Below are 17358 nucleotides of genomic sequence, written 5' to 3' on the forward strand. Positions count from 1 at the left end.
TCGAAATAAAGATCGCGGTAACATAAGATTTTACGGCATTACGGACTTAATGGAGTTGACCTCGACTAACCTACTGTATAATTAAAAACGGAAAGTAGTTCGAGGCTGGGCGGTATTATTGATCCGAAGATTGCATTGCCCATTCTCGCCATCTTCGAGATGCGCTTAACTATTCTAAACAGTTCTCGATTAGAAACGATTTTACGTATAATATATATATATCTTATGGTAATAACATTTTATTTCATTTCTCATCGAAAATCTATTATCATTGCGAAATCATTTTTTACCGATACCACGTACACTTGTTTAATTTTTTGATCCAACAATTGATCTTAGGATCAATTAAGAAACGATCGAAAAAATTGATTTCCATCATTCTTAGCGCGAGTAAACTAACAGCTGCGTTGATTTTCCATAAGTAAATCGTAGTCGAAGGAAGTTAAAAAGCTCGCGGAGGACCAACGGTATTCTTTGTTTTGCCTCTATGTACGTGTGTGTACGTGCATAAAGTAAAACGATTAATAACTGTCCACGACTAACGAACTAAGTTTTCTTTCTTAGGCCAGGATCGAGAACATAGACGTGGGCATGGAACGAAGGTAGCCATCTTGGATTAACACCATCATCTGGTAAGGAAAATTCGCTGAATATTTATAATATGTTAATTCAAATAGCTTTAATAGGAAGGCAAAATTAATGATCGCATTTGAAAATGTTTTATCAAACGACGGCACACATGTTCATTTTACTTTTAATAAGCGTCCCATGCCTATTTGCAAATAATCACTTCTTGCGTTATAAAACGACTAACGAGTGTTTAACTATTTTTTCTATTTTTTTTAATAATATTCCTTTTTGCATAAATATCTTCGCTCTATGCAAGTAAAACTCGTGCAAACGTTACGACGTTGTACGACGCTTGGAGAGAATAGAGGTACACTTGTTGAAAAAAAGTCTAAGAAAGTGGAGGAACCTGAACTTCTAGTAGTTCTAGTAGTTAAGTACCATTATATTTGCCAATTTGCACGTATAGAAGTTAGTGCTATTACAACTCTAAGACTTGCTGATAATTATACATCCCTAATTAAAGTAATTAACAGTATAATAGATCTTTCCTTCCTTTTCCCTGTTCCTCCCTTAACTCCCAACCACCTCTTCTCGGTGTCTTTCTTCCTGCTGCTATCTATCTCAATCTTTATCTCTTTTCTTCCACTTTGTTCTCTCTCTCGAAAAAATCGTGCAACCTTGTCTCCGATATTATATATTTTGTTGTATTTCTCTCTGAATTTATCCGTCCTTCTCTTTCCTTTATACCGGGTTTTAAATATTTTGACGATGCGTACGTATAGATATACGAGACCGTAGGTGCTCATTCTCGACCCTTATGATCCTCTTAACCGTCTTGGATTTCCACAAAGCAAGGATGCCGCCGTTTCATTCACTGATTATATTACGTGCCGGAGGAAGTGGGGTATTTTTATGAGCAATAACGCCTCGTTTTACGATCTGCCGCATTATCAATCGGTTTCTTTTTATAATACCTACTTTAAATCTAATGATTTACGAGCGCCACTAGATTTACGACGATTCCGCAACTCTATTATCATCGGTGCAACGCGTTAAAGAGACTGTTCTCTTCTACTTACTTACTTACTAACTCACTCACTTACTTACTTATTTATTTACTTACTTACTTACTTACCGAACGCGAACTACCGTGCCGATCAAAACGATAAATCCTTATCGTTAGCCGAAAAAAAAGCCAAGATTCTTGCCCATTGATAACGAGAGAGAAAAAATATATTACATATAATTTGTAAGAGAAAAAAATGTTTCATTTTCTATGACATTTTTAGTTTTTCTTATTATATATATATATATCTCTCTCTCTCATTATTTCCACATTTTACTCAATGCGAGACGTTAATTATTTCTGTCAACATTTATAATGGATACCATAAAACAGTCGCGCGTAGAGTCATTTATTAAAATTATGTCAAAAAGATTTCAGATATATTATTCTCTTCTTGAACGGCAAGATCTCAATTGATTGTGCCAACTCCGTTTTCTTTTTCTTTTTTTGGTTTTTAATACACGTCATGCATGAAGTATATTATAAGACCATATACTCGTTTCTACTTCTTTGTATTGCTTACTTGTTTATTTTATTTTTCTCTGTCTCTCTGTCTGTCTGTCTCTTAACAACATCAGAAATGAACGCTCGGAAGGTAAAAGACTCGAGCAAAAGTTTGCGAATCGTAACCATCTATCCAACTTCCGGTTCTTGATGATGGAATCTATCTCTTTTTTGTCATCATTTTATCTTCTTCCTTCTCCTCTTCCTCCTCCTCCTTCTTCTTTCATTTTAACGCGATTCATTTAACCGTTGGAAAAAAAAGCATACGTTAAGGTTAATAAAAAGTCGGCACTTTTTATTAATCGTACAGATATTTATCGGTCTTTAACGAAGGGACCAAAGCCAATTAATGAAACGGTGCGCCTGTCCGTCTTTCATACAACCAAGAGAGACACACCTGCGTGTCTCTAATTTTCACGTTAAAAACGCATCTTTTACTTTACATCGGTGTAATACTCAAACGAAATCTTCCCGGAATGTATACTTATTTATATTTTATCATTCGTTGCTATTAAAAAGTCTTTGTTTCTTTCTTTTTTATTTTTTTTTATTTTTTTTTATTTTTTTTGCGAATTTAACGTGTTAGTTATTTTCAATAATTTACCAATAAAAATCAATGAGAAAAATTATTGGTTATTAAGAAAATAAAGAGGATAATATAAATTTGTTATTAAACGTTTTTGCGCATAATTGCATATGCAACAGTAAAATCTTACTAATTTGTCTGTCAGTTTTAAAAATACCTAGTATATATATTAAATAACTGGTAGAACTTTATGCGTTGAAATTTATCATGGTAATATCGTGATAATACGATAACAATATTAATGGTATGATGATGGTGTAGGTGGTGGTACTGGTGTAGATATGATAACGATAGCAAATAATAATAATAGTAGTATTAAAAGAAACGTAACACTAATATATTACAGTTCCTAATTTAAAACAAAAAGGATTGATAATATTAATCTTTTCGTATATATTAAAAAAGAAAAAAAAAAGAAAAGAAACAAAGAATAAATGTATAAAGATTGGTACTTTCTTAAAGCTTTCTTCTTAGATGGATCGATAAAAAAAAATCTGCCATAGTAATATTTAACCGAGGTAGTTTCTGTAGACGCGTTGGACGATCTAGCTTGTCATTATTTTGAGTAGATTTATCAAACGGGCGCGGCAGAGCGGTGAGTAATTTGTTCTACTCTTCTTTCTAGGCTTTTCATTCCCCCGGAGAGTATGCGAATGCTTGCTGGTGGTGGTTGGTGGTGGTGATGGTGCTGGTAATTCTTTCTTTCTCTCACTTATTGTACGTGCTTTATGCGAATGTCTATAAACCGGCGCGAACGGTCACCTTTTTCGTGGTAGTCAACGTAGTAGTCACTTCTTTCGTGTCACGTGCTGAAGAGGTGTCACGTAAGTTCCTATGAACGTGATTAATGAAAATAAGTCAGCTATCACATGGCACACCCTCAAACCGACGCTCGATGTTAAAGCCACCCTCCTTCCTCTCTTCCTTTCTCTCTTCTCTCACTCTTTCCAACCAATCCCGTTCTCCAGAAAAAAGAAAAAAAAAGAACAAACTTTCCGACTTCGATAAATGTCACTATTAAAAGCAATCACGGGTAATCCGATAATCAAAGCCGTTCTTTTGCCTTTTCAACGTAGCATAAACGATAAATCGTTTTGATACGATAGCCTCGATACTTTAGCTATTATTTTAGTACGACGATAAGAAGCTTTTCGATAATCTTTGAGTTATTTTATAATCACTCTTATACCCGTAACTTGTGTATTCTTGTAATTTCATTTTCAATTTTTCTTTCAATTATGTATTTATGTATTATATTTCGCGTATTTTTTTATTTCTTAAATTTTTCAGGTCTCATACCCCATACTACCCCTTTCGTTTTTATATATAATATTCGTATGTAGTATATTTATTTCATTTATTTATTAAATTTTATTTCTTATAGCATTAACAGACAATTACATAAATAATTTTGGAAAATTATAAACAACGTTTAGGTTCCACTTTTTCATACGTTAGTAAATTATCTATTAAACTTATATATCATGGTAATAAGGGTAAATTTGTAGGAAAAAAAGTTTATAAAGAAAAAATGAAACCTCCCCTACATCCAAGTCCTCGTTAGTATAGTGGTTAGTATCCCCGCCTGTCACGCGGGAGACCGGGGTTCGATTCCCCGACGGGGAGTAAATTTTTTTTTTTTTTCTTTTATACTTCTACGAACAATATTCATTAATTATTTAAACCTTTGCATTAGTTACAAATGTTTTTAGATATTCAATCGTGTTTAAATTAAAAATTGTATTAAACTTTGTCCAGAAAAAAAAACGTGATATAAGATGCATGATCATTTAATATAAGCATCCTAAATAATTATTTTATTTAAATATTTACAACACAACAATAATAAATATACTCCGCCGTCGAAGGTGTTAATTTTTGTCGACAAATTTCTTCTTTTAAATGACGAAAGATGAGAAAGAAAAAAAAAATAAAAAGAAAGCAGATTTTGCAAAAGGAACGAACGGAAGAATCAAATATAAAAAGTGAACGTCATAAATTAGTGTCGGTCGCGCGTTTTTCCGGGCGAAAGGAGCACACCTACGTAAACGTATACATACACCCACACACACACAAAGCAGAGAGACAGAGAGTGGTATAAACACAAGCGCGTAAAACAGCGACGCGTGAAATACGGCGTGAGTATTAATATGCGCTAGCTCGGAAATAAATCCTCTTTTACCGAGACGACGAGGTTGAATTTCCATATCTACGACTTTGCCATGCGAAATATTTTGCCCCTTTTTGCGTTCTTGGATACTCGCGGGACGGAGAAATAAAAAATAACCGAGAGAGAGAGAGAGAGAGAAAGAATGATATAAAAAAGGAGAAAAATATTTAAAAGAAAAAAAGAAAGACTAAAACTGACGTAAGTAGACAAAAAATGAGAAAGGTTTTGATATCAAGCGTTAGAATCGTAGGATGTAGGTGGTAGCGGAGGGAAGGGGTTGTTCAAACGTAAAATGAAAATTTTTTGGTATACTCGATGAACGGGAGCGGCGAGAACAATCGTGAAAACGTAAACGAGGCGGCGAAGGTCGTTAGAATCTTTCGTAATTACTGAGCTGGATTAAATTAGTACCCCCGAGGTTTCGCGTGTCCACTAATGGCTTTAACTATTTGTAAATGTAATCATGGAACCGCATGCACACCGCATTTACACCGAATATGTATATATATATATATATGTATGTATATAGATTACACTAGTCTACTACGCCTACGTTCTACTCTTCCTGTTTCATGCTTCATTTGTATTTTATTTTTTCCTTCATCCGTAGTCTACTTCAAATCGAACATTTATTTGAATTTATATGCATTCTTTTTTTATGTCAAATTTACAAATTTTGAATATATATATATATATACGCGTATACAAAATATACAAAAGATACTTATAAACGAATAAATGTATATATTTTTAATTGATGTGGTTATTTTTTTAAATTATGAAAATAAATCAATTTTATAATTATTTTAATTAAAGAAAGATTGAATAATTAAATTCGACGAAATGTATAGATGTTTTACATATTCTACATAATAAGACATATAACTTTACGAAAAGAAAATCAGAGCATATAACATCGGTTGTAAGTTAAATAAACGAAAGTATATAAATGGCAGGTGGTCGAGTATAGCGGATTTAGCTTGCATATTCATTGGATTCTCGTTTATCGCTCTTATATTATCACCGCGTGCTTAATTGACTTCAGATTCTCTCATTAGCGCTAATGAGTTAATTCGAAAAGTGATCGAACGTAAGAAAGTTCCAAAACAACACGGATGATGCCCCGCAGTAGTATGAGCCATACTTACATGCGTAAGTGCAATTACAATCGAGAAGGAAAAGATCGAAGGAAAACAAAAGAAATAAAACGTCAGATAGATATATAATAATTTCGAAGTAAATCACGCACGTTATTACGAATTTAATAGCAATCGTGATTCAATTTCAATCTTGTAAACATCAACCGAGAGATGAATGCTACGCTAAATATACATTTTCATGAAACGTTGATCGGTAATTAATAATATCTCTCGCGAGAGAGAGTAAGATTAATCTTTTTGCGCCTTTTACGTTAGATTAATATTCCTCTTGAAAAAACTAAGAATTGAGTCTTTTGTATCACCGACAAGCAGATATCGAATAGATCGAAAAGAAACTAATAAACGTACTCTCTATTCGTAGTCATGTAGTTTAGAAAATTGATGTCACTTTCGATCGAATATACTACTCACGTTGAGTAAGCAGGTATAATATGCAAGTAAGTAAGTAAGTAAGTAAGTAAGTAAGCAAGCAAGCAAGTAGGTAGGTAAGTAAGTAAGTAAGTATACGTATGTATTTATATACCAGAGTACTTTATCCAAGTGAAATAGGCTCGAAATAAAGTAGGCGTGAAGTTGGTTAATTCGTCAGGCAGTTTAGAAAAATGTTTCTCTGTCAACGCGAGCATTGTGCAAATTGCAAAGTTTCGTAGGACAAGAACCTAGTAATAGTACATATAGAGTAGCGAATACACACACAATTGAAGCAACTAGTAACTATAGGCGCGCGTTATTTATTATTTAAGCAAGCTATAGTATCACGGCGATACAGATAGCCAGGATATTTTATTATCGGCTATATTTACTATCGCTGCCAAGCGAGCGCCAGTATATGTATGGTCCGTAATGATATCATTATGATTTCACGTCGAACCTAAGCGATAAGAAGTTAGTACGCGTCCAAAGTACTTTCATAGTCGATTCAAAAAACAAATAGTATAACAGAAACGCGGAACGAGAAGAAGAAGAAGAAGAAGAAGAAGAGGAAAAATAAAGAGAGCAATTCCGATGTCTAGACGAGTAAGAAACTTTCCAAGTGCGAGCACACGCGAGCGGTGTAAAGAATCGCGGAATTCGACGATTCTATAATACTCGCCAATGAATATGTGTGTATCTATATATATACACATTTTATATATATATAATATATATATATATATATATAAGTATAAGTATGTACTTAGAAAGAGCAAGTACATAAAAAGACGAACGAAAAGCGAGTTGCAAAGCATTGCGAAGGAAAAGTGAACGATCGAAGTTCGAGTCCGAATAACAAGAACAACAACGACAAGGTATTCGTGCATGTAATCCTTCCCTTTCTAACTTCGCACGTACGCCTTTATTGTTCTTTACACCCTCGTGACTGGAAACCAAGCGACAGTGTGGGACGCACGAAAGCGATAGAGAGACGAGTAGCCACTTAGCTGCTCGTTGCACATCCTTTTCTAATTTATCTTAGATTCTCTTCTCGTTTCTCCTATCTTCTCTTAATAGTTCTGATGTATTCGTCTAATTTATTTTATTGCGGCTTTTTGAATTTCATCTCGAAGACGTTCATTTCATCGATCGACGAAAAACTCGTAGAAAATTGTTTCGAAACGTGCACAGATTAGAGTTTTATCTATCGCGTGGTATCTTTTTCCAAGGTATGTCCAAGGCTACCGTGGAATACCGAACTCGAGATACCAAAGACGAAAATAATCGACACCCACGCAGAGAGTACTTTTTACTTTGGGATAATCGTTTTGCGAGACTAATCTATTTGGACGCGGATCGTCGCTCACGTTTAAAAGTTCACATCGATCGGACACCTTCGTTCGGACCGGCAGACCGGACGTATCCAATTGGCGGAGCCGTGCACCGAATGGTAGTAGAGAAAACGAGCATACATCCGCCATCTTGGAAAACAGTGAGGGGGCAACGACGCGTTAGTTTGATATCATACAATTTGCACCGTTTATGTAGCTGGTAACGAGTAGAAAGATACGTCTCGAATAATGCTCAAATCAAAATCTTGAAAAATATATTATATATATATTCATACGTACGTGTATACGCGCGAACGTGTGTCGTTGTTTGCGAGATATCAAATAACGTGATATACTTGAGAGTACCCAAGGAAGTAAGTAGAATCTCGAGAAATGTTCTACTTTATCGGATGGATACTGAAAACCTTCCGATTTCTCAAAAAAGATACAACTCCAGCGGATGATCGTTCTCATCGCGCGTAGGTACACCACGACACGACTATCACGTTACAAACCGCGTCTACCGATTATTCTTAAAAGTAAATGATTTTTCAAACTAGTAGCATCGATCATCACCGAGTTGAGCGATAAAGGTACAGGATGTTGCTATACGATCTTAAAACTCATGGATGGATCGAAAGAATGAACGAACGAACGAACGAACGAACGAACGAACGTCACCGTCATCGATCCAGTTGAGTTCGTCTTTGTAGAATGTATGTAAATTCGGGATACCGAATTCGTTTTCACTAATTCGTGAGAGAGAGAGAGAAAGAGAGACGAAATTCGATCGCAGACGTGTAATCTTCGAAGGTAACCTCTAGGCAAGCTAATAATATACTCCTGATCAATTTCGACCTAAGCTTTTTACCCCCTCTCCCCCGTGAAAAGTAAAAATCTCGGTGAAGCTTCGACGCGAAAATATTTTTGTCGATTATATTCGAAATTCGCGAAAAGTTGGCGCGCGTGAAACAAAGTTGCAACGATGCCAACCGAAGATATACGAAGATTCACGAGTGCTCCGAACAAATTGATTTAAAGCATGCTTCCGATAGATAATTCTCGTAATTCGGTAATTCGTAATGGCTCCGGGCAAGCTCCGGAGGAGGATAAACAACCTTATTCTTCGTTTTCGCGATGAGGAAGAAAATGAAAAGTCGATGTGAAAGCGCGTAGACGATGATGAACCTGGAATGGTCAGGTCTACCCTGTCTTTACACGGCGCTGCGGTCCGCCCCGCGAGCATTAGCTCTATCTTTGCGCCGCCCAATTTTACGTTCTTCGAATGCAAATTCTGCCGAAACGAGCGGATAGCGAAATCACGGGATTCAACGAGGAACAACCTGACGTTGAAGGTTCCTGACGCCTACCTTCGATCCTTATTTCTCTTTTTCCTATCCCGTCCGCTGACTATTATTTCATTTTGCAATAACTACGATTCAAATTTTAATCCAACTGACGTTGTTATTTTAATTTAACGTTTAAACTACCCCAACGGTATTCCTACGCGAACAGTAGTATAACAACAACAGCAACAACAACAAAAGTCAATAAATAAAATCATTTTTAGATTGTAATCGTCGTAAAGTCCGATGCAAAATTTTCGTTTAAAAATTTGATAGCCAATCATGTTAAATTGCATACACCTTACCACCAATACCTTTTAGACGCAGTGATTTTTTGTTTGTTTGTTTGTTTTTTGTTCCATCCCATTAGGAAGAAAAGTCATCAGAGCTCTATCGCGAGGAAGAGAAAAATTGGAAAGCCGAAACAAATCGTAGGACACGTGGACGTGTGTGCGCAGCTGCGTTAGATTCTTGTCCGGCGTTGTGTCGGTCGGTTGGTCGGTCCGTTGGTCGGTCCGTTGCTCGGTCCGTCACTCCGTCCTACCTTCTTTACAACGACTCGTCTATAATTACGATCATCAAGCCCTCGTGTATCCCGCGGTGAGAAAAACGGATGCTTGAAAAAAGCAAATGACAGAGTCTAGTGACGTAATGACAATGAGATATACCCTGGACTTCTGCCACCGGAAATATCTACAAATGTATGTACGAATATGTGTGTGCTCGCGCGCGCGTGTATGCGCGTATACCTACTTACTTACTACCTGACTCTAATCGAGGACCAAACGTCGATGTCACTCCTACCTCCTCCCCCCTCCACCTCGCGTCTTCTTAATAATGGAAACGAAAAAAAAGGACGAATAAAATGATCACCATTGACGTGATTAATCGTCGACCTTCGAAAATGTACGAGGAAACTATCGAACGAGGTAAAATTTTTTGTTTTCAAAGCCTACTTTTCGTAGAAATTTTGTTCCGTTAATTTTGACCGAAAGAGGAGGATTTGAAAAAAGAAAGAAATATAAAACTATTCGGAAGAAGATACGAAGAAAATGAGAGAGAAAGAGAGATCTCGCCCGCGCTCGGCAAACAAATCGAGACTAATAAGAGTTTGATTCATGGTGGGGGCGAACTGGAGGGGGCCAATACATAAAAATAAGATAAATTTTACACTTCGTTGGTGATGAATGGCGGGATGAATTATTGAATAGTTAAACACACAGCGCCGTACCGGTCCAGGTTGGCTCGAGTCTGGGCCCAAATCCGGATGAGATACATCGTTGCCAACCGACACACAGGGCCGCCTCTTTCCGAATGAAATTTCAAACGTTTTCTAAGACTACTTCGGCGTTAGTAACGCCAAAGAATTTCGACCAATTTTAATCTCTCTTTTTCTAACTTTCAACATATAAATTGTAATAAGAATTTCGTTTGAAAAAAAAAAACAAAAATTGTAGAAAAATTGTATGATTTTCTAATACAATCGAAGGTTCCAATTACCTCGTTGTTGATCAACGAGACGTTAATATTTCTTATCAATTAATCTGAAGAATATTTGCATATTTCGTTTATGCAAATACAGAAATTGTAAGAGAAGGAAACTCGTTTGTCGTTTTCTCTTCTTTGTTTCGCTTGAAGGGATCCTTCGATAGGTAACTATTGGTCTCGCGTCGAAGAAACGAGCGCCTAAGAGCGTCCGTTCCTGGAGCATAAATTCACCTGCACATTTCACTTCGTTATGGCTCTATTCACGGTGCCGTAACCACGAGGACGGATATTTCTTGCTGTGCGGCCCATTCAGCACTCCTGGAACGCCGAAAGATTGAACGCACCACCGTTCGACTCGAATCGTTTTTGCACTTTCCTACACCAACGTACTACCGATTGTCCCTTTAATAGACGCGTCCCTATCTTAACTACGATCAAACATTTGTTTTTTTTTTTCTTTTTCGTTTTCAGGGGAAAAAAACAACTCCTATTTTTATTCCAATTACACCGAGAATTATTCTTATTATTTGGAAGATTAAAGAAAAATAAGATTCGCGTATATCGAAAGAAAGGGATCGAAATGAATTCGGTTATTTTTGCACGGATTCCAAGTATTATAAGAAACATATTACATTTTACGTTTGTTGGCATGCATACCAGGGAATCTTCATTTCGGAAGCAAGGTACTCGCAGGTATAACCATAATGGAGCACCAATCATAATTGGATACGAGGTGTTAAATCTGTTTGGAACGGCGGGTTACGGGAGTTATGACTCTTCCGCGAGTAATGGTCTTGTCGCGAATCGGCTATACGCGTTACACGGGGCGAAACGCATCTTGGGCTCTGACTAACGTAAGGCGAGTCTATTAAATTACAGGCTGTGCAACGTTCCAACCTGGAAAGGAGTAGGTAAATTATATCCTCGATTAATACCCAATGAAATTCTTCTCTTCTTTCCTTCCTTCCTTCCTTCCTTCCTTCCTGCGACACATTTTTTTTCTACTTCTTCTTCTTCTTCTTTTTTTATTGCGAGCTGTATCGAACGAGGAATGAAAAAAAAAAAAAATAAAGGATATGCAAAAATGAACAATGAGGCAAAAAAGTAAAATTATAATAAAAGAAACGGAGGCGTCTATCGAACGTAATTATATCAACGTGACTGGCAATATTATCTCTCCCTCCCTTCGAAATAAGAATAAAAATAAAATAATGACAAAAACGAGAGATGCACGTAGGATGATTTTGATTTTTGAAAAAATCGGTTAGGTACACGGCCAACGAAAATATCCGTAGCGTATAACAGCAGCAGCAGCAGCAACAGCAGCAGCAAGTTTGGTTTAACCGAGGCAAACGTCTTTGGAAGCAGGTTCATTACAAGGCTATAAACCCACGTTATAAGGTCATAAGGATGCACGGCAATTACTTAAGAACTAATCAACCAAAACGTGGTGGCTCTGCTCCGCGTCTATGGATGAGAGAATGATCGGGGGTTATGCTCGTTGCGCATTCGAGTTTAAGTGCTTTTCTCCTAATGGTTTGAAATTCCATTCGACGATTGATAAATTTCAGCTTCGAGTTGTTGCTACGCTTCGAATTAACGAGAATGTTATTCCGATAATATTGAATAATTTTAGAAAAAAGTAATTAGAGAGGAGACGACGATGAATTTTCCCTCGTAAATATGTTAAACGTGTTTATGGTGGTAACTTGACGCTTGTCTTTGCGTTAACAAAGCGTGTGTTTAAAAAGAAAAAAAAAAAAAAAAGAAGAAATAAAATAGTATTTGCAAGAGAGATTAACGAATCGTTTGGACGATCACAGAAAGAGGAATTAAAGTTAAGGGCCCGTCGTTTCTCGAGCCGTCGTCTCTCGTAGGATCGAGAAGGGCGAACGAGAGCGAAGCTGACAGTCGAACGAGTCAAGATCAAGAGAGACTGACTAAAGTATAATCAGCTTTCGACTGAGTCCGCGGCCGCGTGTAATAACAGTAATCCCTTGGTTCGCCGGTAATTTAGCCGTTCGTTCAAAAACTCCAAATTATAGAAGCTGCTGTCATTAGGCCACGGGAAGAGTCGGCGTGCATCGCAAGCCAACTTCTTCCTCGAACCATCGAAAATTTGAGGGAAACTCCAAGTTGCCCTCGTTACTACGGATACCCATCGCTCGATCGTTAAAGATAAATCTTCCTCCTCCTACATTGTCATTCGAAAAAGAAATCTTTTTCTTATATTTATCTTCGATCTCCCCTCTCGCGTCTCCGTTTCATTTTATCGAACCTCCTTCGTTTCTCGTATTTTGCAATATATTTTACACGGGAACGTTTATTCTTCCCTTTAAAAATCAAATATTACGTTTGTTGTACGTTGACGGGAAAATCACTATCCTCCCTCCTTTTTTTTTTTTCTTTCGAAAGGGCAAACGGTTTCGATCGAAATCCCTATGGCCCGAGGGAAGAACTCTGTTCTTCGTAGATCGACGCCTCGATGGAAACCGAAGGAGCCAAGGAAGCAAAAGATGAATCAGGCATGTAGAAAGCCTCGAGGCATTCCCCCGTTCGAGGGAATACGTCTGACTCTTCTTTCCCTTTCTTCTTTAGCGTATCAAACGAAAGCCGAAGTAAAAGAGACGAGAGAGAGAGAGAGAAAGCGAATCGACGTTCCTGTTGCCTGTTGCCTGTTGCCTCTGCACCTACACCTTCGAGCACCGTTTAAAACTCCATTACGTTCTTTCGTGATCCTTGAGAGATCACGAGCTAGGTCTCCTTACGAATGTATCCTCGACAAGATACCCCCTTCTCGAAGGAGATAACTATTCCGGTGAACGATCCCTCGACGTAGCAAAATTTCAACAACGACGAAAAAAACATTCTCGGTGTATTTTACATACGGATATGTTAATTTTAATCTGATAACTAAATTACAATGATTTTTAACGCTTTAATGTCACGCGTATCATTCGTTTCAATATTTCAATCTAATATCGAGTTACACTTTGGACTTTTGATTAAGAAAATATATCGAAATGGTTAATAAGAAAAATAACGTCGAGAGAGAAATATTTGTCCGATATCTTCCAATAGGACGACTCCATAGTTGGTCATTAAGAAGACAAAATGATGTAAGTTGGAGAAAACTCTTGGAAAATTTATTGGAACATTTAATTTCACATTCGTTCGTAATCAAGCGCGCATTATGTTGCCGTCGGCTTACGTTTAGTACCCGGTACACGAACGTATCTTCTTTCGTTCGATACGCACGAGGGTGTACGTGTAATTCCTTCGATTTATAAAGCACGTGCTTTCGTTCTAGCGGCCAACCAAGAAGCACGTGTTTGCACGAACGAGTACACGGATATGATAAGAATAAATATAAAAGGAAAATAAGATACTGACGAGAAAGATGACGGTGGGAGATATCGTTCTTAGAGGATTAAAGGATTTTACTCGATTGCCAAAGATAACTCGAATTTCTCATACGAGAAAATCTCGCCTGTAAGTTTCTACGATATATTCGAGTCGAATGAAATAATAAAATTAACATATAAAAAAAAAAAAATAATCACACGTAAGAGTAGACATTTAGAATATATGTATATCGATGGATTTTGTAAAAATATCGTAACATAAATGTCAGCCAACTTCAAACGAGTTTCGTTCATTTTTACTTGCTCGAGAAAATGATACTTAATTTATATAACAGAGTTATTTATATATAAATATAATTGTTGGTATTATATTGCAAATGGAAGTCGTAAGAGGTTAATAAAATTAATTATTATATTTACTAAAGAGAGAGAAGAAAAATGTCATCGCGCGGTAAACGCGAAACATAAGTTCGTCGATTGATTTGAAATGACGTCAAATTAATAATTGGTAGTTATCCTTAAAAAAAGAAAATCCACGTAAATATCCAACACACGTTGGTCGTCTCGATTAACGACTGTCTAATGTCTTTAGAAACGTCTCTAAATGGATACAATTACCTATCTACGCGCGAGCAGTTCGAGCCTCTCTTCCATTAACACCTTCGAAGTCACGCATGATTTATGCAGACGATCACGATACTCGGTGCTATCGTCCCTTCGAACGATTAAACTGCACGTGAGTCGCCAGTATCGTTCTCGGTTTCATTGACGCGACTGCGTTATTATACGTCCTTACTGGATCGTTTGCGTAAAGTTCATTGAAAAAAAATCTATATTTCAAAATTGGTAAAGTAAGACGAAGCTTGGGTTCCGATAGATCTCGATAAGAAATGACATTTATATTTACCGGAGAACCTGCTATCTAATCGGAATATAAATCACGATGATTTACGTTTAGCGACCGGTCAGCGATATGATTTACAAGGATAATCATTTGTTATTTCAACTCGTCTAACGCGTCTTCTGCGGTAACGCGACTGCTATTACTTAATTTAATGCGTCGAATAAAGAAAAAGATGATGGGTTGGAAAAAATAAGAATAAGTTTCTGGCAGATTTGGACGATCGGCGTATACAAACCTTTTGCCGTTTCTTCGTCTCCTTTTAGTAGCATAGACAGTCCCGAGTTGACTCATGGCAACAGGATTGTTAGGACCCGAGGCCGAAGTCGGGGTCGGCACAGGTGCTGACGTTGGCGTCATCGTGGTATCAACGACATGAGAAATAGGGTGTTGTTGGGAGGTAGAAAGTGGGAGCGTTGATCCCGTGGGATAACATGCCGCCGCTGCAGCCGCCGCTGCCGCCGCCGCTGCCGCTGCTGCAGCCGCAGCTGCAGCCGTCGTGTAATCCGTCGGCGGTGCAAGGGATGTTCCGGGTGGTCCACAAACGTTTATCAGGTTCGGTGCCGTGACACCGACACCGACACCCACACCCGCGCCACCCGCACCCGCACCCGCACCCGCAACACCTACGACACCTACACCACTCCCGCACCCTCCTCCTCCGCCGCCACCGCCTCCTCCTCCTCCTCCTCCTCCTCCTGCCCCTCCTCCACCGCTGCTGTTGCTGTTGCTGCTACTGCTGCTGCTGACTCCACCGCCACCCCCGACCACCCCTAACCCCGCCGAGGCGGTTCTATCCAGCGCGTACACCGTGCAAACCGTAACGCCCCTTGCTTCCGCTCGACGCTACGTCATCCTCGACGAAACTCGTCGAGCATGATCGTTCCTTCCCCAGCAGCTGCCGTTTTACTACCCGTTGACGATGCACCCTCTCTCGTCTACCTTCTTTGCTACTTGCTTTCTACGCTCGAGCTATAGCTTTTCTCTCTCTCTCTCTCTCTTTATCTTACCGAGATCTTCTTAATTATTCTATCAATGAGAAAATGTTCACTTTGAAGAATAGACGAACCATCCACGATCCCTATCCACGGTAAGAAAGTTCGAGCTCCGATGATACAATATTAATAAAAAACTCGCGTTGCACTCCCACCACCTCCCGCGATTACCGCCAAAAATCATCCTGACTTTTGTCTCGACATCGTATAACGTTCGACCGATCACGCGTCGTCCACTATGCAATCGATGATGTTTTTCTTTTTTTCTTTTTTTTTGGAAATCTATTTTTCTTCTCTCCCTTCGGGGTGTCGAAAATCAAATAAAAACTTTTCCTCGTCGTAGTTCCTGTCGTAGATCCAATATAAGATCACACATCGCGAAGGATTTATTTCGACACGACAAACGATCGATAAACGTAACAACACCAAATCGTTGAATTCACGTAACATCCCTTAGAAAAACGTTATTCACAACCCTCGTACAACGATGCGACACACTTGATAATCTTTTCGCGAAGTTCCTCGAAAATCACGTGACTCGACGAAAAAAACAATCTCTTCGATCCAGGTTCTTTCTTTTCCACTTCCTCCTCCTCTTCTTCTTCCTCCTCCTCCTCCTCCTCCTCCTCTTCCTTTTCTTCCTTTTTCCTCTCTCGGCTCATACACAACGCTTGCATAACACTAGCCCGACTATTCCGAAAACAGTCCGATGAAAGAATATGTATCGAAAGGAAAAGATGAAAGAAAAAAAGAAAAAGGAAAAAGGAAAAAATTAAGGAAGAAAAAAAAGGGGAAATATTAATGCATAAACGCGTGTATAAATATTTATGTATATACAGTATCCACGTGTACGTATGCAAGCAAACCCGCACGCATGCACGCACGCACGGGGACGCACGCACACGCGTATGTGATGATATGTCAATGTATATATGTATTGATATTTATATATGTATATGTATGCGTATGTATCGAGAAGAAGCAGGTGGTGGTGGTGGTGGTAGTCGTAATCGCGTGCAAATTGACGCGATCGTGTGTAACGGGGGTGACTTTTCTCGAGATAGCAAGTCGAGTTAATTCGTCGTCGTCGTCGTCGTCGTCGTCGTCGTCGTGGTCGTCGTCGTGGTCGTCGTCGTCGTGGTCGTCGTGCTCGGAGGTGCTTCGGAGGCCGAGGCGCGAAAACACGATGCGGTGCTCGCTTCGAAGAAGCGGCTCGTGTACTGCCGAGGCCTGCCGGCCGTACCGTACGAGAACGTGCCACACATCCCAACCAACTTCTTCTTCTGTAGTGGTAACTCCGGTGAGAGAAAGAGAGGAACAAGGAGAGAAAAAGAGAGAGAGAGTGTCCACTCGGTTACCGCCCACTATATCCCCCAGCCAATCATATCCTTTCAACTCCCACCACGTATCATAACCACGCCCACAAACCGTATAAAATCGACCAATCCGAATGCCAGCATGG

General features: G+C 38.6%; 1 protein-coding gene and 1 non-coding gene across 2 annotated transcripts in view; one reads left to right on the forward strand and one right to left on the reverse strand.

Moving 5' to 3' along the window:
• LOC122524673 (aryl hydrocarbon receptor protein 1) overlaps positions 1-15210 on the reverse strand; it is a 91524-nt gene extending 76314 nt beyond the window's left edge. Inside the window, exon 1 of the mRNA XM_043647048.1 lies at positions 15140-15210. Coding sequence (XP_043502983.1) covers positions 15140-15195 — 56 coding nt within the window. The 5' untranslated portion in view covers positions 15196-15210. The remainder of the gene's footprint in view (positions 1-15139) is intronic.
• Positions 4281-4352, forward strand: Trnad-guc. The gene has a single exon. It is a non-coding gene; the product is annotated as a tRNA-Asp (tRNA).
• Positions 15211-17358: the final 2148 nt, after the last annotated feature.

This window comes from Polistes fuscatus, unplaced genomic scaffold, assembly GCF_010416935.1.
Source record: "Polistes fuscatus isolate 324 unplaced genomic scaffold, CU_Pfus_HIC Scaffold8, whole genome shotgun sequence".
Lineage (NCBI taxonomy): Eukaryota > Metazoa > Arthropoda > Insecta > Hymenoptera > Vespidae > Polistes > Polistes fuscatus.